Source organism: Bubalus kerabau, chromosome 15 (genome assembly GCF_029407905.1).
Source record: "Bubalus kerabau isolate K-KA32 ecotype Philippines breed swamp buffalo chromosome 15, PCC_UOA_SB_1v2, whole genome shotgun sequence".
NCBI classification, from domain to species: domain Eukaryota; kingdom Metazoa; phylum Chordata; class Mammalia; order Artiodactyla; family Bovidae; genus Bubalus; species Bubalus kerabau.
Genome location: NC_073638.1, coordinates 64,133,046 through 64,155,872, shown reverse-complemented (window position 1 = coordinate 64,155,872; position 22,827 = coordinate 64,133,046). Strand labels below are relative to the sequence as shown.

The following is a 22,827-nucleotide window of genomic DNA, read 5'->3' as shown; positions in this document are numbered from 1 at the left end:
CCAATTTCTCAAATTGTTCTCATTCTTTTTACCTTTGATAATTTGTTTAAAACTATATAATGCTAGGAATTGTTGGAAAATGAAAAAGATCAATGAAAATGGTAAATAATGAGATGTTACAAAGTTTTCAAAAGCAAGAATAAAATCAGTAGAAGTGAAAGTGGAAGTCACTCAGTCGTGTCCAACTCTTTGGGACCCCATGGACTATACAGTCCATGGAATTCTCCAGGCCACAATACTGGAGTAGGTAGCTGTTCCCATCTCCAGAGGGTCTCAGGGGATCGAACCCAGGTCTCCCTCATTGCAGGTAGATTCTTTACCAGCTGAGCCACAAGGGAAGCCCAAGAATACTGGAGTGGGTAGCCTTCCCTTCTGCAGGAATCAAACCAGGGTCTCCTGCACTGCAGGAGTATTCTTTACCAACTGAGCTATCAGGGAAGCCGATTAGATGTTAACTCATGTTAACCTAACACTTTATAACTGAGAGACTTTTAACGTGGTTGTACAAAATCAAAGATTGTAGAGAAAGCGTTTGGCCTAGGAATTGGCGTGTGATAGGTGCTTATGGCGGAAAGACCCTAAAGTGATCCGCAATGACCTCTCCTGGTATTCACATCTTTGTAGAATCTCTTTCCTTTGAGTGCAGGTGGAAACTGTGACTTTGTTCTAACCAACAGAATGTAGCAAAGATAATGGGATGTCTCTCTTGTATTTATGTTACATTATATAAGGCTTTATTTGCTAGCAGACACCATCTATAGATCTCTCTGTTGGCTTGATGAAGTAAGCAACAATCCCATGTGGCCAGAACTGCAGGTGGCTTCTAGGAACTGCGGGCTGCTTCTAGGAGCTGCAAGTGACTCCTGCTGCTGAGGTTGGCCTCTAACCTCCAGCTCATTTTGTTGGTGGTGGTGGTGTTCACTTGCCAAGTCATGTCCGACCCTTTGCAACCCTATCGACTGCAGCACTCCAGGCTTCCCTGTCCCTCACCATCTCCCGGAGTTCGCCCAAGAGTAAGAAAAATATGCCGAGTCAGTAATGGACTTGACAATCCTGCATTAACTTTGTAAGGGCATTTCTAATCACCCTTACCTTCCAAATCTCGATGATCTTAGCCCTCAAAGTCCTCTTTCTTAAGCTGTTAGGAAAGTTTCTATCTTTAGATGAAATGTGGCTATCTCACCTTGTTTTTTAGAGTTTGTGTCTGTTTCACTATCTTGTCACAGCAGTCAAAATCTAGGGTATATTTTTTAATTCCTTGAAATTTTACTTATAGATTTCACTGTTAATTATAACATAAAAGCGTTAAGTAAAAGAATTCACTTTTTCCTGCTACTCTTCAACAGAATATAAGGAAGTGTTTTAAAAAAAACTTTCAAGTGGTCCTAAGGAAACTTTTAGTCTTAAAAGTATTTTTTAAATTAATAATCTTTCTTTTTAGAGCAGTTTGGAGCAAAATTGAATGGGAAATATAGAAAGCTCATATATAACCCATCCTCACAAATGAACAACCTCACCCACTAACAATGTCCCATGTCATAGAGGTACACGGTCATTATAACTGATAAACTGACATTAATACATCTTTATTACCTAAAGTCCATAGTCTATTATATTATGGTTCACTCTTGGAGTTGTCTGTGCATTTTAACAAATGTATAATGATTTGTATCCACCACGACCATGTCATATAGAGTACTTTCACTGCTCTAAAAATCTTCTATTCTCCACCTATTCCTCCTCCACACCCATTCACTCACCCAATCCCTGACACCACTGATCTTCTTACATCTTCCTAATTTTGCCATTTCCAGAAAGTCATAGTTGTAATCATACAGCTTGTAGCCTTTTGAGATTAGCTCTTTTGGCTTAGTAATGTTCATTTAAGTTTTCATTATGTCTTTTTATGGTTTGATAGCTCATTTTTTTTTAGTGGTGAATAATATTCCATTATCTAAATTTACCACTATTTATCTATTTCCTTTCTGAAGGACAACTTGGTTGCTTTCAAGTTCTGGCTATTATAAGTAAGGCTGTTATAAACATCCATATGCAGGTTTTTGTGTGGACCTAAGTTTCCAGCCCATTTGGGTAAGTACCAGGGAGCATGACTGCTGGATCAAATGGTAAAAATATGTTTAGTTTTATGAGGAACTGCCAAACTGTCTTCCAAAGTGGCTGCACCATTTTGCATTCCAATGAGCAGTAAATGAGAGTTCATTTTGCTCCACATCCTAACCAATATTTAATGTTGTCAGAGTTCTGGATTTTGGCCGTTTTAATAGGTGTGTATCTCTTTGTTGTTTTGACTTGCAATTCTTTAATGATATGCTGTTGGACATGTTTTCATATGCTTGTTACCTAATCATCTTTTTTGGTGAGGTATCTGTTCAAGTCTTTTGCCCATATTTTAAATCAGGTTGTTCCTTTTCCTGTTGTTGAATTCTAAGGGTTCTTTGTATAATTTGGATAAGTCTTTTATCAGATGTATCTTTTGCAAATGTTTTCTCCTAGTCACTAGTTTGGCTTCTCATTCCTTTGACTAAAGTAATTTTAAGGAGCAAAAGTATTAACATTTATGTATTAATCAACTGGATAAAAAATTTAAGGAGGACTAAATGTTGAACATAATGTAATATTTAATAAAAAACAGAGTTCATTTATCTGTATGATACATAGTATTACTTAATGTGTTTCTCTTATGTTGGAGGTACTGTTACTCCTATAATTTAGTATAACCTTACTATATTAAAATTTTTTTTTAATTTATGTATAGATAAAGGTCACAGAAGTAAATTCAGTTTTAAGCAGTAATATATTATAAATTTGCCTCAAACAATATATTAAATATTAAAATTGCGTTAAGGAAAATAGCACTTTCACAATTGCAATTAAACTGTTTAAATAGAAAGTTACCACCCCCAGGTGAAAGACAGATATAGCAAATACCATGCTGTAAACACTGTTTTGAAAACATGCAATGCATTGTTCACATAATTATATGCCATTATATGAAGAATAAGAATTAAACATTCTTCAAATAAACAGTGAAACAAGCAACAAATATTTACTTAGCATAAAGTTTATTCACATTTATAAAAAATATCTGTAATAGGAAGTCCATTAAAGCCAAAATATAATCAAGCATGTAGGAAAAAATGCATTCAAAAGTGAGTTGCTTTTTTCAGATAAATGAAAATGTTGATAAGTACTGAATTGCCTTAAACTTCTAACTGTTAAGGAAACATTTTTAAACAACAAAAAAATGCTGAAGGAAACACAATACGGAAGGTTAAAGGTATCAATATATGTCATACATGTTCCAAAATGCTACACAGGTAGGATTTACAAAATAATCTAGTTTTTAAAAAATTACAGAAATTCTAGACATTCTTCTAGTAGTATAAATGCCACATACAATATTTCAAATCAACCAGTAACTAATACATTCAGTTAGAATAAAAACAGTACGAATAATATGAAATTAAGCTTTCAAACAGCACTGACAAACTTCTTCTCATTAAAAACTTCACTTGTATGTATAGGAAAAGTACACATACACATAACTTATCTGAGAAATAGAAAAAAACTGTTAGAATTTTATAGGCAAACAGGAAACCAGATACAGAGAACACTATTGCTCTAGTTTTTAATTGTTCTGAGAATTTTCACTGAACTCTGTGTATTTACTCAAAGGGCATAATATTAATAAATGCAAAACTCTGACACATAGTTTGTGCTCTTTTTGATTTTTTTCATCTTATAAAGAGAATATTCTGTGTAGAATTATCTATCCTATTGAAGGCAGAACCCTATAAATGTGTATTTGTCTTTTTCTAGTCTTATTCCTGGTGGCTCAGATGATAAAGAATCTGCCTGCAATGCGGAAGACCTGGTTTGATCCCTGGGTTGGGAAGATCCCTTGGAGAAGGAAATGGCAATCCACTCCAGCATTCTTGTTTGGAAAACCCCATGAACAGAGGAGCCTGGCAGGCTACAATCGGGGTCGCAAAGAGTTGGACACGATTGTGTGACTTTCCATTTTCATACCCATATTACATTCATTTCCTGATTGTAATAGAGGGGAAAACTGTCTAATTAACTATAAAGTTTGTGTCAAGATAGATTTAATGGTTAACACTAATCAGTTACTCAGGGAAGAAGCACAAACAAAAACAAATTAACCAAACCAAAAAACCCACTACCAAAAATACAAAAGGAATAGAAAAGGGAGAATGGGACAGAAATACATGTCAATAATTTTATATTAATATTTTCCTTTTAATTATCATAAGTATTTGTTGGTTATGATTCTATCACATTTTCTGTTTTATATTTAAAGTATGGATTGGATTCTCAACATTGGATTCTCAACAAACACCAGTTATTTCATAATCTTGATGAATTCCAGATTTGTTCAGGTTAGAGCAATAGTTTTACAGTAAGTGATGGCATATGACAAATCTCTGCTGCTGCTGCGTGATGGGTTGTCACAGGCCCTGAAGCTGGATTTACAGTAAGATTTCTGTGAGTCAATTGGAGTAAACAAGTTCATGGAATATTTTAGATTGTGATTCAATAAAAGATAAATTATATCTTATATTTTTATCCATCCTAAGAAAAAAATGTGTGAGAAAACATAGATATGCAATATGTGCTCTTATATACATTTATATATAAATGACAAATGTCTATACATTTCTCATACAGACTTAGAACTGTCTATACTTTATAATTTGAGACAGTGTAATTCTATAGGTGTAAGATAGGGTTGAGAAAAGTGTGCTTGCTCATTCTAAACCTAGCTCTTACCAACATGTTAGATTTGGGGCAAGTTCTCCTTGCATGCCTTAGAGTGATTGCTAAAATGATAGAGTTTGCTTCCAGTCTTTTTTTTTGTTTGTTTCCTAATTAGCCTCAGAACCAGCATTAGGTGCTTGCTTGCTTTATTTATTTATTGGCCGTGTGACACGTGGAATCTTAGTTCCCTGCCCAGGAATCAAACCCATGCCCCTTGCATTGCAAGTGCAGAGTCGTAACCACTAGATTACCAGGGAAGTCCTGCCTCTGATCCTCTGATCTTTTAAAGAGGATTAAAATAAGGGCAAAGTTATATGAGGAAAAGTGCTTATGTAAAGCCAATATATGACTAATAGTAAAATTTTTATAGGTTACGTAGGTGGCATTAAAAAGACCACTTTTCCTAATTATATCTAAATGTTACTATGTATAAAATAGATAACTAATGAGAACACTGTAAGAGAACTCTACTTAAGGTACTGTGGTGACCTGAATGGGAAAGAAGTTCAAAAGGGAAGGGATATATATATATATATGTATGTATGTATGTATGGCTGATTCATTTTGCTGCACAGTGGAAGCTGAAACAACAATGTAAAGCAACTATACTCCAATAAAAATTAATTTAAAACAAAATGAAATATCAAACAACAACAACAAATTTTGCCAGATGATTTCTTTGCAACAAGTAACCAAAGAGACTCTGAAAATAACAAACATAAAGTCTTTAGCAGTCTGTAATGATTAAGATCTTTCTTTCATCTGCATTAAGATCACACTGTCTTAAAAGAGAGATATACACTCAAACACAGTGTAATGATTTATACTTTTTAAACATTTAATTTGGAAGGAACTACAAAATGCATGTGAGTTTTAATCTCATCTCTCTAAAAATTATAAAACAAAATACAATTTTATAAATGGTATTACATAGAAAAAAGCAATGCCTGGCAAAAGCATAAAGAACAGAATTTTCTATTTCTCAGGAGTATGTTATTTTTTGAGTTCCTGCAAAGAGGAAACAAATTCACATACACATACACTTAAATAAATTTGTGCACACACATTCATTCCAGAAGTTTATAGCTTATACTCTTATTATGTTTGTAAGGGGAGATTGGTCACATACAGAATTAGAAGAAGATACAAACTATAGGTCAAAATTATTACCTATGATCTTCTGTATCCAGACATTAAAAGATGCAAGGGATTGCTGGTAACTTTAATCAATATTATTTTGATAGCAGAAAAGTAAGTTACTTCTAGGTTCTCAAACTATTATTTATAAACTTTGAAATATTTTCCAGATTAATAGTTATGCATAGTCAGATACAGATAGCTTAGCAATGAAAATGGGTATGTCTACTCGTCGGTAATATGCACAAATTTATCAAGCTCCATTCCTAGATTTGAGGCCTATAATCTACTTCATGGTATAACAACCCTTGCAAATCCTTTCCATTGCAACCATGTTCTCTCTGAAGAAGTAACTCCCTAATGTTTATTTTTTAAAGAAAACTATTGACTGCCCCCCCCCATATTAAAGTATGACTGATAGTAACAGTTCATGACTAAAATGTGCAAAATATAGTGAATGCTATGCAATAAAGATAAAAAACTGATTTTGTTAAGGTTATGATTTATATTTACATGTCAGATTCTGTAAAGTATTTCCAACCAAAAAGAAATCCTAAAAAAGAGTAGGTCCAATATTATAACTTGGAATAATCTAACAATTAGAAATTCTTTTTCTTTTCTTTTAGTGTTCAATACAAAAAGTCTATGGGGCTTCCCTGGTGGCTCAGACAGTAAAGAATCTGACTGCCATGCAGGAGACCCTGGGTCGATCCCTGGATCCGGAAGATCCCCTAGAGAAAGGAATGGTTACCCACTCCAGTATTCTTGCCTGGAGAATTCCATGGACAGAGAAGCCTGGTGGACTACAGTGCACAGGGTCACAAAGAATCGGACATAACTCAGCGACTAACACAACAACAACAACAAATCCACAACATTTTCTGTACAAAGGATACAGACAGTTCACCAGCTCTAGCTGTGACATCCGTAACAGATTCTTTTGAACAGAACAGTGCTCTCTTCTTAACTGCAAGGATACAAAATTCCTTATCCAGCTGATAAAGATAAAATTCAGGTTAAAGATGCTGACAGAACTCCCGTGGCAGAGAACACATGCTTATTTCTCCTTTATTCTCTACAGTTTGCCATAAACAGCTGAATTGACCTGTCTTTTTTGGTTCAGGGAAAAGAACCACTTAAATAATGTGAATGTCCTATATCACCAAGACAATGAGGGCTTAGTGAGATGGGAGTGACATAGACTTTTTAAATACCCTAAAATCATTTGCTGGCCCAGGATAAGGTGGTGGTGGTGAAACACTCTGTTTTCTGGTCAATGCCACTGCCTGTTCATAAGAAGGTAATCCTGTATCTTCCAATGAAGGTGGCGATGGAGACAAGACAGCCTCCTCTGGTCTTCTGAAGATGATGGAAGGAGTATGTCTGCCCCTTCTTACATAGATGTCTGAAGAACTAAATAGAGCATTGAGGTTTAGGAAAGGCAATATTTTAGGTTAAGACAGCAATATTAAGAATCCAACTATTTAGATCAAAGCTGAACCTTCTTTATTAATATAACAAGTTTTATTTTACCCATAAACTCTGAATGAGTCTTGGTTTAGTGGGAAGACCAAGAGCTTTGAAGTCAGTCATGAGTATGAAACAGGATCCTATCATTTCATAGCAATGTGACCAAAGGCAAGGTACCCTAACTCAGGTTTCTTCCTCTGTAAAATGGGAATAATAATAGCCACATCAACAGAGATTTTTTTTATGGATTGAGAAAGATTATGTAAGGCATCTAAGCAGAGTCTGGAATACTGTAACAAGGACCCAAAACACATGAATTATTTTTTTCCCCTATTCCTGAATTAAAATTTTCTCAAAAGTATAGTGTTAAACCAAATCCAGGCTTTGTTGAAAGGCGCTACAACTCAAAGCTAAAGAAATTGATGCCACAGAGGTAATAACATCAGTGGATGCCCATCTCTCTCCTCTGTTACCCCAGCAGCCTGCTGCCTGGTCCATCCCTCCTCAGCAGGACTTCCATCCCATCATTCTTCTCCACAAAAGTCTAACTTGAAGTCTATTTTCTACTGAATCAACTTCCAACTCCTGTGCCTACTTTTCAAGGCCTCCCTTAATCTAGCCTTGCTTTATTTTATAGTTCTCTGCCCTTGCCAAGGTAGCATCTTTACTCCCCATTGATCTCCATGGATGCAAGCCTAACAATTAGAAAAAAAATTTTTTTAATTAAAAAAAAAAAAAAATGGCTTAGTTCAAGTTCCACCATTTTTCACAAAGTTTTGTCACCTACACCAGCCAAAGAAAACTGAAATGCAATACTGGTCTGGTGTTCCAAAACTACATTTCCCCTTCTCACTTGTGAATTACAAATTATAATTTAAACATAAGAAATTGATCCACTTAGACTGTGAAGTTGGCTGTCTATGAAGCATCTATGCAGAAATTAACCTCCTATAGTATGGTTAATAAGATAATTAAAATATATAGATGATCCTGAACCTATAGTCAATATTTATAATAGTATTCTTCCTAATAAGAGAGTTTAGCAGACCCAAAATACTGTACACCTTTGCAAACTAAATTAATATCAACTTGACTCTTAGAATACCTTTTCTGTTGGAAGTTACAATGAGATCTGAAATTGAAAGGAAAGAGAGAGGAAAATAGCAGAGAGAGAAGAAAAGAAAAAGGTCTATGTAAATCGAGGAATTGGATAATCTGCTCTTCAATAGTTGAGAGGTGCCTGAGAGCCTCAGAAGTTTACTTAGAGGGCTCAATACAATTCCTCCTCTGTCGGAAATCTGGAATATATGCATGGTAGGCTTGTCACTTGCCACATTTATTAGCTTGTGATGAAAAGTACTACTTGCTTGCTTATAGGAAACAGGAGAGACAGATGTTTTACTTGAACAAAGAAATTTTTCCATGTTGACCTTCAAAATCTGTTACAGGAACAGTATAATGATACTAAAATCATTAAGTGTTTTCACAGTGATTTCTTACATACACCTTACATGACTGAAATCAGAAAGTACACACCATGTTCATCTCAGATAAGCTGACAACATTATATTATGCCTATTTTCCTCCATAAAATATAGGGACTAAGAAATGAAAAGATCTTGTTTCCCATTTCTTGGCATGTTTTTACAAAAGAATGAGACAAACTATTCTAACAATGATGTCATTTTTTACTCTTTTCTTTTTCAAAATATTCCTCACCCTTCCCCCACTTTCAGACTTGCAAAATGTAGAAAGAGAACATGTAACTCTGTTGGAAGAATTTCTTGGGACAATTGATAAAAAGTACTTTAGTCAGTAAGTATTTAAAAGTTAATCTTAACACAAAGGAATGTCTGGTTAACCTAGTTTGAAATGTGCCCTATAAAGGGTTGCTCTGAGAATCAAAATGAGACAGTAGATGTTAAAATGACCTGTAAATGGGACAGCATTCTACTGTTCTAAGGATAACTAATCTTACTTTTAAAATAGGAGATATCTGGGTTTTCAAAATTTAATAATAACATACACAGAAAACATGCATAATAATGGCACCTCTTTACTCCTTGTGTCTTTGAATTCTGCTTCTAAACTCATGCAGGAAAGAAGCTAGAAGGCTTCAGAGAAAAAAAGGCATAAGGTAAGAAGGTGCAGTGGTGTAGAAAAGCAGAGAAATGGAAAAAAACAGGAAAGAGAAGAGAACGATGTTGAGCATGACACTGAATAATGACTCTCTTCACAGATCTGCAGGGAAATTATTAAATACTGAGAGCATACACATGGACTTTAGGGGAAAATATTGTAAATGGGATAGAAAAGAAGGAAAGATAAAAGACAAGGAGAGTCTTAAAAGATAAATATTCCAATTTCTTCATTACCCCATGAATTTCCAGGTATCCTGCAGCTTGTGGAGAAAGCCATATTAAATAAGATCTTAGTAAGCCCTTGAAAATGGGGAGAACTTGCTGATTCTCTGTCTGTTAAGTAGGTGAAATTAATAGAAACCTCACCTTAAAGATAGTGGTTTAAGAACAATTACACAAAATTTTCCTTACTTTCTTTCACTTTTCAAACTTTTAGAGGATTTATAGAACTCTCAGACAATCTCCTTAGTTCCTGCCCATGATCACATAATGCCTCAGGGGACTGTTTAGGAATTCCAGCTGGCGGATAGAATTACACTTTACTTTGCCCCTGTCCTCTGCCTCCTTTGCTGGCATGTCCTCCTCTGCAGGGGCTTCCCAGGAAGCAGTGGTAAACAATTTGCCTGCAATGCAGAGGACACAAGTTCAATCCCTGGGTGGGAAGGATTCCCTGGAGAAGGAAATGGCAACTCACTCCACTATGCCTGCTAGAGAAATTCCATGGACAGCAGAGCCTGGTGGGCTACAGTCCATGGGATCACAAAAGAGCTTGGATACAACTAAGAGACTAAAACCACAGCAACAACCAACTTCCTCTGCACCCTTACTACAGGCATCCTTTCAGACTTGCCTCTGCCCTTGCTTCTGTCCTTTCATCACACTCAGAAAACTTGGCTTCAGCTTTTATCTTCCAATGGATTTATCCTAATTCCACCTCTATTGCCCTAAACTCTTACCTTAACAATAAAGAAAAAATTTTTATTATGGTAAAATAAGCATAACATAAAATTTGTCATTATAACCATTTTTAGGTGTACAATTAATAGTATTAATTATATTCACAATGTTGTACAGACATCACCACTATTTCCATAATTGTTTTATCACCTGGTCAATAATGAGCATCTTTATAGAATCTGGAACCGTAAATAGGGTAAATAAGGATATACAAGAAATAATTCTGATTGCCTGTTTTGCATGTGTTGCTTTTTTTAAAAATAAGGTAGTTCTACACTTTTATCTATACTTACAGATAAGATGGCACCCCACTCCAGTACTCTTGCCTGGAAAATCCCATGGATGGAGGAGCCTGGTAGGCTGCAGTCCATGGGGTTGCTAAAAGTCGGACTCGACTGAGCGACTTCACTTTCACTTTTCACTTTCCTGCATTGGAGAAGGAAATGGCAACCCACTCCAGTGTTCTTGCCTGGAGAATCCCAGGGATGGGGGAGCCTGGTGGGCTGCCGTCTCTGGGGTCGCACAGAGTCGGACACGACTGAAGTGACTTAGCAGCAGTAGCAGCAGCACAGATAAGAATATGAATGATAATAACTCTTTATTCTAATGATGTTGAGATTTATTATGCAAACAATTATGGCCTTTAGGAAGCTTTACTAATATGCTGGAATTCAGTTAATAGCAATGTATTAACATTGGCTTGTGTTAGTCACTAAGTCATGTCCGACTCTTTGTGATCCCATGGATGGGAGCCCACCAGTCTTTTCTGTACATTGAATCCTCCAGGCAAGAATACTGAAGTGGCTACCCATTCCCTTCTCCAGGGGAATCTTCCTAAACTAGGGATTGAACCCAGGTTTCCTGCATTGCAGACATTCTTTACCATCTGAGCCACCAGGGAAGCCCAAAGCTGGCTTGTTAGTTTTACAAATGTAATATGGTAACATAAGAGGTTAACAATGAGGGAACTGGCGAAGGACATATAGGAACTCTCTGCTATCTTTGTAACTTTCCTGTATATCCGAAATTATTCCAAAATAAAAAATGTACTTCAAAATATAGGCAGTCATTTTTTTAGCCATTTAAAAATAATAGTATAGAAAGTATAATTGTGAATTAAATATTTTCACTTGATACTTACCCTGGATATTGTTGCCTGTGACACTTGGTGATACAAAGATAGTAACCAACTAATCCCAAAATAACCAAAAGTACTCCAGCAGCAATTAATCCAGTCAGAAGGCCCATAACGTCGATTTTCTCTCTGTTAGCATCTTAAGAGAAATCATTAAACTAACATAAATATAACAACTGAAAAGCACCACCTATGATTTCAATAAATTTAACATTGAGTGTAAGCACATTATTAAGCATCTAATAATTAATATTGGTTATTTTAAAAGTCTGTGCCAGAGACATGACCACAAAAAAAAAGATACACTTCCTAAAAGCCCTAGGTATGGCTTCATTTATTTTTATTATTTTAATTAAAATTATTTATTCATTTTGGCTGTGCTGGGTCTTAGTCGTGGCATGTGGGTTCTAGATCCCTGGCCAGGGGTGGAACCCAGGCTCCCTGCACTGGGAGTTCAGAGACTTAGCCACTGGACCACCAGGGGAAGTCCCTGATTTATTTTAAATGTCTTCTTAAATGAATAAAAGTCAAGACTAAGCAGGATAAACATATTCTTTGTTCAACTATACACATTTTGATATTAACTACTGAGAGAAATTTACTAAGCAACTCCAGAGTAGCTATGTAATACAGTCTCCTTACAGCTGGAGCCCTGCCTAGGAGGAATAAAAAAATCGCTGGCAAAAACAAAACAAACCTGACTAAAGAGCAGCTAGAGATGATCAATGCAGATAAGACAAAGGATCTCCCCTCTCTAGAAGTTACTTAATTCTAACAATCTTAATTTACTTAGTAGCACAAGTATTCCATTCACTTGTAATGGTAAAAAAGAAAAAAAATTAAAATAGCTTACTACTTGAAAGTAAGTCTTACTTTTATTCTGTGCAAGTCCTGACTTACCTGAGCTGTTTAAAAGAGCGAATTAGGCCTATTATCTCATTTCCCTAGTATCTCACCAAACTTGATTTTCAGTGTGTAAATAGATGAATGCGGCCTTCTCTGTCTTAGAAAGCCCTGTGTATAATTGAGAAATCTTTCCCAGATTTACAAGATATGTATGTTGTGTAACAACCAAACTCAAACAATGAAACTAAAAATGTACTATGATAGAGGATGGGAAAAAAAACATTAAAATTGATCCATTCTTGCCTTACCTGATTTTGTGGTTGGTCCTCTAACTGAATATTCTTGCCAAAATTTCATCTAAGAGAAAGGTAAAAATGTCCAAGTTTATTTAATTTCTTTAACATCATTTCATTTGGTCTCAAGGACCTAGACTAGGGGTGATAAACGCTTGGCATGGGCCACAGATAGGACACCAGTTCATTCATGCTGGAGCAAGTGACTCACTCTATTAAATAATTAAAGCATTGCCACCCACCACCGTTTCTTCCAACTCTGAACTTGGCCAGGGATTTATTGCTAGTGCCAGCTCTTTAGCACTGGACCCTGATATTCTTCCTTCATTGGCCCAGGGCCCTCACTCAGGTATCCAGGGACACTATCGAATTAGAGAGTTGATGAAAACTGCAGAGGTGGAAGTTGAAGCAGAGGACTCATGATCGGAGTCTGACTTTTTTCTACACTAGGTGAGCCTTCAGTTTGCTAGGACATTTTTATAGGTTTTTTAAAAAATTAATTTATTTTTGGTTGTGCTGGGTCTATGTTGTTTGCGGGCAGGTTTTCTCTAGGTGTGGCAATCGGCAGCTACTCTCTGGTTGCAGTGCAAGGGCTTTGCATTGTGGTGTCTTTTCTTGCTGTGGAGCATGGACTCAGAAGTTGTGGCCTTGGTTCACTTGCCCCGAGGCACATGGGATCTTCCGGGGCCAGGGATCTAACCCATGTCCTCTGCATTGGAGGCAGGCTTTCAACCACTGGACCACCAGGGAAGCCCTTGCTCAGAGATTTTATTAAAAGGTATTTATTGATTTGGAAAGACATCCCTGAGACTTTTTAAGTTCAGTGTTACTTGAGAGAGTGGAGGCTGTTTTTAAGGAACTGTGATAAAAGTAGAAAATGGATTTGTGAGAAACAGAATAGAATTTCAACAGACACAACTCCAAGGCGGAGCAGTCTTTGCTTCCTTTCTCTAATTGATGCAGCAGATAATAGCAGGGAATGGGAGGCCGGGGAGAATTTGGGAAGAAAAAGAGCTGAGTTTCAGTAACGCCTTCATTTGAAGGACACCTAGAGAGGTTCTTATTGACTAAAGAGTAAAATGGGATTCTTGAGGAAGGGGAAAAAGAGCTGGGGTTATTTAACCTTGGGGTTATTTACAAAAGTAAAGAATCTGGGTCACTTGATATTCTTAAAGAATGTGCCAGATTATTACAGGGACAGTGCTGGTTATTTGTTTTGTATTTTTCAGGATTAACAGATAGAAGTTAATTATATTTTAAGGGAGAAATCCTAAAAGTTTATTGCCAAGCAATAAACTCCTGAATGCAGGGAATATGTATTTTATCCTCAGTTTCTAGGGGCGCATATGACACATAGTAGATTGTCAATAAGTACTTGAAATATAAATATAGTCATCAAAAAGCTAAGTCTTGATAGGAAAAATTTCTCTGAGTTTTGACTGATTGAAGCCTGAGTCAGAGAACTAACTCAATATCCTGAAGTTTAATTCACTGTGCTTTAAGACTGTCTTTGACTATCATAAATGTTAAACACAAAATTATAACATAATTAATAATTTGCTAATTACTGTAAACCCAGGAAAGTATAAAGTAAAATCTAAATGGGTTAATTAGCATTTTAAGAAAGTAAAAAGAGATAACAGGTATACAATCCTAATTTTATTTAAGGCATATAATTTCTAATGCCTGAAAAGTACCACTTTTTAAAGTACAATTTAATAACTGTCTAGCCAATTAACATCATCAACAAAATTACCGTTTTATCTTCATCCACAAAAATCTCTCTGGCTTCCTCATAATTACAAAGTTCTTCTATGCATTCTCTTTCTAGGTCACCGGGAGTGAAGAGCTCCAAATCAAATCTATTATATAGGAGGTGTCTATGTATGAACAGGTTTGCTTCTTCTTTTGATGTAAAAACTAACAAAGAAACAGAAAGATTTCAAACATTGATCAAAATAAGGCAGAAAATTCCTGTTTTAATTATGAGAAGAGCACATAGTTCCTTTGATGTGGTTAAATTATGCCCAACTTTCTTCTGTGGTTTTAAAATCTGACAAAAAGAAATATCATCAGTAAAAATAATTCCTGCTAAAGATGAAATACAGATATTAATCAAATTCCAGACATACTTGAGTAGATTATGTCCAAAGTTCTCAGCATAAGTGAAAAAAAATTAAGTTTCATTTTTTTCCTCTAGACAGTTATTTTTCCAATAAATGACAGGCCAGACTACGCTATTTCTAAAGCACTGGTTTCCTATTATTTTGACTGAGAAAAATTAGTCTGGTGTAGTGGCAGAGTGTTAGACACAGAAGACACAGATTTTTCTTTACTGATTTGGCTTAGCTCTCAGCTGTATATACCGGGATAAGTCATTTACATCTCTGGGTTGCCATTTCCTAAATCACTTTTTTTTTTTTGGCAGTGCTGTGCGGCATGCAGGATCTTAGTTCCCAACCAGGACCAAACCCATGCCCCATGCATTAGTAGCAGAGTCCTGACCAAGGCTGCCGGACCACCAAGGAGGTCCCAGGTGTGAGTCTTCACACAGCTGTTTTGTCCAAAATAGCAGCCACTAGTCACATGTGGCATAGAGAACCTGAAATGTGGCTAGTGTGAACTGAATGTGCTGTAAGTGTAGAATTCAGACTTAAATTGAGGACAGTGGGGAAAACCAGTAGACTATGACCTAAATCAAATCCCTTATGATTATACAGTGGAAGTGAGAAATAGATTTAAGGGACTAGATCTGATAGACAGAGTGCCTGATGAACGATGGACAGAGGTTCATTAACATTGTATTGGAGACAGGGATCAAGACCATCCCCAAGAAAAAGAAACGCAAAAAAGCAAAATGGCTGCCTGAGGAGGCCTTACAAATAGCTGTGAAAAGAAGAGAAGCGAAAAGCAAAGGAGAAAAGGAAAGATATGCCCATCTGAATGCAGAGTTCCAAAGAATAGCAAGGAGAGATAAGAAAGCCTTCCTCAGTGATCAGTGCAAAGAAATAGAGGAAAACAATAAAATGGGAAAGACTAGAGATCCCTTCAAGAAAATTAGAGATACCAAGGGAACATTTCATGCAAAGATGGGCTCGATAAAGGACAGAAATGGTATGGACCTAACAGAAGCAGAAGATATTAAGAAGAGGTGGCAAGAATGCACAGAAGAACTGTACAAAAAAGATCTTCACGACCCAGATAATCACGATGGTGTGATCACTGACCTAGAGCCAGACATCCTGGAATGTGAAGTCAAGTGGGCCTTAGGAAGCATCATTACGAACAAAGCTAGTGGAGGTGATGGAATTCCAGTTGAGCTATTTCAAATCCTGAAAGATGATGCTGTGAAAGGGCTGCACTCAATATGCCAGCAAATTTGGAAAATTCAGCAGTGGCCACAGGACTGGAAAAGGTCACTTTTCATTCCAATCCCACAGAAAGGCAATGCCAAAGAATGCTCAAACTACCACACAATTGCACTCATCTCACACGCTAGTAAAGTAATGCTTAAAATTCTCCAAGCCAGGCTTCAGCAATACGTGAACCGTGAACTTCCAGATGTTCAAGCTGGTTTTAGAAAAGGCAGAGGAACCAGAGATCAAACTGCCAACATCCGCTGGATCATCAAAAAAGCAAGAGAGTTCCAGAAAAACATTTATTTCTGCTTTATTGACTATGCCAAAGCCTTTGAGTGTGTGGATCACAATCAACTGTGGAAAATTCTGAAAGAGATGGGAATACCAGACCACCTGACCTGCCTTTTGAGAGACCTATATGCAGGTCAGGAAGCAAGTTAGAACTGGACATGGAACAACAGACTGGTTCCAAATAGGAAAAGGGAGTACTTCAAGGCTGTACATTGTCGCCCTGCTTATTTAACTTATATGCAGAGTACATCATGAGAAACTCTGGGCTGGATGAAGCACAAGCTGGAATCAAGATTGCTGAGAGAAATATCAATAACCTCAGATAAGCAGATGACACCACTTTTATGGAAGAAAGTGAAGAACTAAAGAGCCTCTTGATGAAAGTGAAAGAGGAGAGTGAAAAAGTTGGCTTAAAGCTCTACATTCAGAAAATGAAGATCATGGCATCTGGTCCCATAATTTCATGGCAAATAGATGGGGAAACAGTGGCTGACTTTATTTTTGGGGGCTCCATAATCACTCCAGATGGTGATTGCAGCCATGAAATTAAAAGACGCTTGCTCCCTGGAAGGAAAGTTATGACCAACCTAAATAGGATATTAGAAAGCAGAGACATTACTTTGCCAACAAAGGTCCATCTAGTCAAGGCTATGGTTTTTCCAGTAGTCACGTATGGATGTGAGAATTGGACTATAAAGAAAGCTGAGTGCCGAAGAATTGATGCTTTTGAACTGTGGTGTTGGAGAAGACTCTTGAGAGTCCCTTGGACTGCAAGGAGATCCAACCAGTCCATCCTAAAGGAGATCAGTCCTGGGTGTTCATTGGAAGGACTGATGTTGAAGCTCAAACTCCAATACTTTGGCCACCTGATGCGAAGAGCTGACTCACTTGAAAAGACCCTGATGCTGGGAAAGATTGAAGGCAGGAGGAGAAGGGGATGACAGAGGATGAGATGGTTGGTTGGCATCTCAGACTCAATGGAGATGAGTTTGAGTAGACTCTGGGAGTTGGTGATCGACAGGGAGGCGTGCTGTGGTCCACGGGGTCACAAAGAGTCGGACATGACTGAGCAATTGAACTGAACTGAACACTAAGTGTAGAAAGGGACTTCAAAGACATGGTTAAGAAAAATGTAAAGTATCTCAATGTTTTCTATTGCTTATATTTATAATGTTAGGTTAAATATTTGGGATATATTGGGTTAAATTACTTTATCAAAATTAGTTGCACCTATTTCTTTTTACTTTTTAAAATGTGGCTGATAGAAAATTTTAAATTATTTATGTGGTGCATATTCTATTTCTACTGGCCAGTGCTATTCTAGCATCTTCATTTCTAAGTTATAAATAAGATTTATGAGTTATTTAAACCAAGGAGGGGAGCCAGAGTGGGTTCATTAGTGCTAGTTGTTTTGAGAAATATTCTAAAAAGGTAGACCATTCTGTCCTGTGACAAAATGTTTGTTCTTTCCTCTTCTTTGTTCTTGTGGATTTTACACAACCATGAAACAGAATGAAGAATTTTCCAAGTCGCCGTCATTTCCCATTGGGATTCTTATAATGGCCCCTGAAGTCATCTCCCTGTCCACGACAGTGACAACACATTGCCAATGCGCCTGGATCTCTCCTGCCTTTGAACTTGCTTTCCACTGAATAGAACTTTCCTCTTTCAGTCTGCATTCTCACTTCCTTCCACATTTTGTTCAGTGTTACCTTGAACCCCATCCCTACTCATCTCTGGCAATCCCCATCCCACACTGTGTTTTTTCATGGCATTTTCCATCTAGTGTTCTATATGCTTTATTTACTTATCTGTTACCACTCTGTTCCCCTAGCTAGAAGGAAAATTCTATTAAAGCAGGGATGTTGACACATAGAGGTGCCCCCCAAATTACTTACAATAATAAATGAATGAACTTGACTTTCCTCTTGGACCTGAATTCTCGGAGTTGAGGCAATTCAGAGGTATGGTCTATTATTCATCTTGGCACAGGTTTATAATACTAAACCAGTGATGAAGTAACTTTGAGTCTGCTTAACTCAGTTGTACTGTACTTACTTACAGTATGTAAAATCTGATTTCAGAACAGAGAATTAGAAATCTGCCTTTGTATTGCTACTTCTCAGATATGCCCAGATCTTTACATTTTACTGGCTAGAAAAGCAGTGCCAAATTTTGTCATTGTCAGCCTCCTTTGTAATCTGAGTTACAAAACACCCCTAACCTCCAAATGGGACCTTCAACTTAAAAGGAAAATAAAAAAGTGAGTCACAAACACTTTTATTGTTCCTGAAATGATATTTATGCCAATGAAAGTCTTGACTGCTGTATAAAACATGCCTTCTGGGCGGGACTGGTGTCCACCACTTCCCTGAGGTTGAAAGTTCTAATTCTGTCCATGGTTCATTTTAGACCTTCAATGCCTTATCAAACTTCTTCTTGCCTCCCTTATGATCTCAGGAGAAATACTGTCCTTTGTTATTTGGGTTCTAAGTAGCCTGGACTTGCTTTTAATTAAAAGAGGCAAACTTCCATGTCCTGGAGCATCCTGAACTTGCAGCAATGGTTCCTGTTTCCCCTCTGGCCATTGCCAGAGGATACATGGCCTTTGCACTTTTGTATCTGCTGCCTCAGATTATCTTCTCATCTTTATTTCTCCAGACTTAGACCATCAACACGACTGAGTGACTGAACTGAACTGAACTGACTGAGACCATCCTAAGAGGCTGTCTATTTCCCTGTTTTAAACCTACCAACTGAGATATTCTATTCTCCTCCTCTCTCCTGTCTCTCCATGCTTTCTAAATAAGTTTCCCTTGAGTCATTTAAATCCCACCTCTTGGCTTTATCAGAACACAACTGAAGGTCCTTTATTTTCCTAGTTACTTTTTGTATCTCCATTTGTTATATCTCATTTGCAGAGAGCACTGGCTTCTGCGCTATACAACTCTCCAGAGACATAGCTACTATGCTAACTAATACCTAATTAATACTAATGCTAACTAACACTGCTAACCAATACCTCTGCTCTTGAACTCTCTGTTTCTACTTCTGTCATAGAGTTTATGGAGATTATCAGTTTACACCCTGCCTCGCCCACTAGATGAAGCAGTCTATGTGGATTTCCAGGCAAGAATACTGGAGTAGGTTGCCATTTCCTTCCCCAGGAGATCTTCCTGACCTGGAGATTAAACCCAGGTCTCCTGCACTGCAGGCAGACTCTTTTTTTTTTTTTTTTTCATTAAAAAAAAATTATTTATTTTTTAATTGAAGGATAATTGCTTTACAGAATTTTGTTTTTGTCAAATGTCAACATGAATCAGCCATAGCTGTACATATACCCCCTCCGTCTTGAACTTCCCTCCCAGCTTCCTCCCAATCCCACCCTTCTAGGTTGATACAGAGCCCCTGTTTGAGTTCCTGCAGGCAAATTCTTTATCAACTGAACCACCAGAGAAGCCTTTTAAATACACACACTTCCTCATTTACATTTCCCACAGATATCTCCAGCCTTCTGCACTCAAATGTGATCTCTAAATTCCTTCCACAGTTTATGATGTCCTGGAGAGTATCTTTTATGCCTATATCTTGTGAATGAACGAATGTACTCATAAACATTCTGGACCCAGCATCTGGTCCAGCTGAGTATGGATCATCAACCTTATATATGAATGGACTTACATATACGGTGCAACATGGAAGGCACCAGAAAGGATCTCCTTGCAAATCTCTGTTCCACTAACTACTTTATCCAGTTGCTTAGGATTCTGTGGTCAGTGTTTGATTCCTTGCTGCTGCTGCGTCGCTTCAGTCGTGTCCGACTCTGTGCCGACCCCATAGACGGCAGCCAACCAGGCTTCCCGTCCCTGGAATTCTCCAGGCAAGAACACTGGAGTGGGTTGCCATTTCCTTCTCCAATGCATGAAAGTGAAAAGTGAAAGTGAAGTCGCTCAGTCGTGTCCGACTCTGGTGACCCCATGGACTGCAGCCTACCAGGCTCCTCTGTCCATGGGATTTTCTAGGCAAAAGTACTGGAGTGGGGTGCCATTGCCTTCTCCGGTTTGATTCCTTAAGGTTAAGATATTGCCCTATTTTAACACACACACAGTCTCCTAGAAGGCTTGAGACACTAAACTGTATTAACCATTATTAGCGTTATGATTCGGAGTTTTAGTGTAACAGATCCTTCTCAAAAGAGAATGAGAGTAGGACCTGATGAGAATGAATGTGGGACAGATATGTGAGGGGAAGTAGATCCAAAGCATTGGCACCAGGTAGGGAAGCACATGGAGAAGGCAATGGCAACCCACTCCAGCCTGGAAAATCCCATGGACGGAGGAGCCTGGTAGGCTGCAGTCCACGGGGTCGCTAAAGAGTCAGACATGACTGAGCGACTTCACTTTCACTTTTCACTTTCATGCATTGGAGAAGGCAATGGCAACCCACTCCAGTGTTCTTGCCTGGAGAATCCCAGAAATGGAGGAGCCTGGTGGGGTCGCACAGAGTCCGACACGACTGAAGCGACTTAGCAGCAGTAGCAGTAGCAGGGAAGCACAGTGACTTGGCAGGGAGAAAGCCAAGTTTTTTTTCTTTCCTGTGTTTTCTAGGTTAGGCTTTCAGAATGTGGGCAGGAATCTGTTTATGACCTGGAGACCACAAGGTGTGCAATTCTAGGTTAACAAGCCCCAAACCTAATCTTCTCACACCATCTAACTTTACCCACATAACCAGACATTTAAAAGTAAAAAAGGACCTCAGAGATCACTCCACTCCTCATTCCCTCATCATTTTAAAAGCTGAAAGGGGGTTAAGTAACTTGCCCAGAGTCTGCTAACAAATCCACACTAGGTCCTGGACTACTTGTCCATTTTTCCAGGAAGAACAATTAATTATGCTCATCAGAATTACCACACAGCCTCATCTAGAAAAACGGCACTCACTGATTTTCAGAAGTTGAAACAGGTTTTCCATTCAGTTAACTACCCGCCTGGTCTTAAATACATATTTACAAAAGTAACTCTCAGAATTAAAAATTGCAGTTAACATAGCAAACCACAACATTACCAAATAAACCACAAATTAAAGCGCATTTTAGCGCTTCTACGATTGATGAGGGCATTTACCTCAAAGACTACACTTTCTCGTTTGAGCCCTGGAATACAGGCTCGAGTTTTCAGCACGGGTTTCTTGGGATCTGCAGCCAGGCTTACCTTCTTCTCTCGCATGCCTAGACTCCTCCGAGGGACTTCTTGTGCAATGAGGAAACGCGAAGGTAACTACGGGCAGTTGGCTGAGTAGCACCAGGAGTGGAAACATAGTCCGGCAACTGTCAAACAAACTGAAACAAACAAAATAACCAACCAACCAAAAACACAGGTCAAAAGTGCCCCCAGCTCAGCAGTTTAAATTCCTATGGGAACGAGTCACCGACCTGTTGTGCTCAAAGTCATCGCGTGACTGCGCCCCGCGCGCGGTTTCGGTCGCCAGGGTCCGACCCGCGCCCGGAAAGCGGCCCGGAGAGCTCCGGGGGACAAATGCCGCCTCCCCTCCATCCACCCGCCCACCACCCCTGTCCCCACCTCCCTAGCCCCCACCCTCTGGACTCTGCGGCTGGCTGAGCGGGCGCCTTTCGACCCTCTGCGTTGCAATCGGACCCGGTCCGCCGAGGAGGGCCCCTCCCAGCCACCCATTCCCTGCCGGGGCCGAGCCGCTGGGCCCTCGCACCTGCAGCTCCGGGCGCATGTTCCAGCAGCAGCCGGGCCGGAGCCCCGTGCTTCGGTTGTCCCTGCGGCCGCCAGACCCTCGGTCTTGGCGCCCCCCCAAATCCGCGCCTTGCTCTCCGCAGGGCGGGAAGGGCCCCCTCTCTCGGGCCGAGGAAGAGCTTGGGGTCGGCGGAGGGGGCGCCCTGGCCGGCTCCGGGAATCGCAGTGCGAGTCCTGCCTGGATCCCGGGAGGCCGCGGAGTAGAGCGGTGAGAACCGGAGGAAGCAGCTACCTAGGAGCACCCGGCCGCGCTCCTCCCCATGGGGGCCGGCGCACCTGCGGCAGGCGGGCGGGCGGGCGGTTGACTGGCGTCTCCAGGAGCCGCGCCTCGCAGCTGCCGCCACCTCTTTCTGCGCTAAGCCCTGGGCGAGTCCGGCCGCCTGCAGCCAGTTCTGGCCCCGCCTTGGCGCGCGGGTGGCGGGTTTGGGACTGGTTTCTAGACCCCGCGTCCTCCGCCGACTCAGGGCAGCGTGAGTTCACCTCCCAGCGTTAAACAGAAACCACCTGCTGAACCCTCCCTCTGGCGCGTCCAGGGATTTTCGATTTGGGTTTCACTAGGCGACGAGCTGTATCTTAAGACCTTAGGTCTCAAAGGGTGGTCCGCGAAGGAGAACAAAATCTTTATCAGAGCATATG

General features: G+C 39.1%; 1 protein-coding gene across 2 annotated transcripts; it reads right to left on the bottom strand.

Moving 5' to 3' along the window:
• Positions 1-3,066: 3,066 nt before the first annotated feature.
• PRRG4 (proline rich and Gla domain 4) lies at positions 3,067-22,611 on the bottom strand. 2 transcript variants are annotated; one of them, XM_055549259.1, is made up of 6 exons: positions 22,468-22,611; positions 21,640-21,767; positions 14,536-14,699; positions 12,795-12,843; positions 11,647-11,779; positions 3,067-7,350 (listed from the first exon to the last, which is right to left on the bottom strand). In XM_055549259.1, the coding sequence occupies exons 2-6, from the start codon at positions 21,743-21,745 to the stop codon at positions 7,116-7,118; spliced, it is 687 nt and encodes a 228-aa protein (XP_055405234.1). In that variant the 5' UTR covers positions 21,746-21,767; positions 22,468-22,611; the 3' UTR covers positions 3,067-7,115. The 2 variants fall into 2 exon arrangements, with proteins under 2 accessions (XP_055405234.1, XP_055405233.1); XM_055549258.1 differs by having other exon boundaries at positions 22,154-22,476.
• Positions 22,612-22,827: the final 216 nt, after the last annotated feature.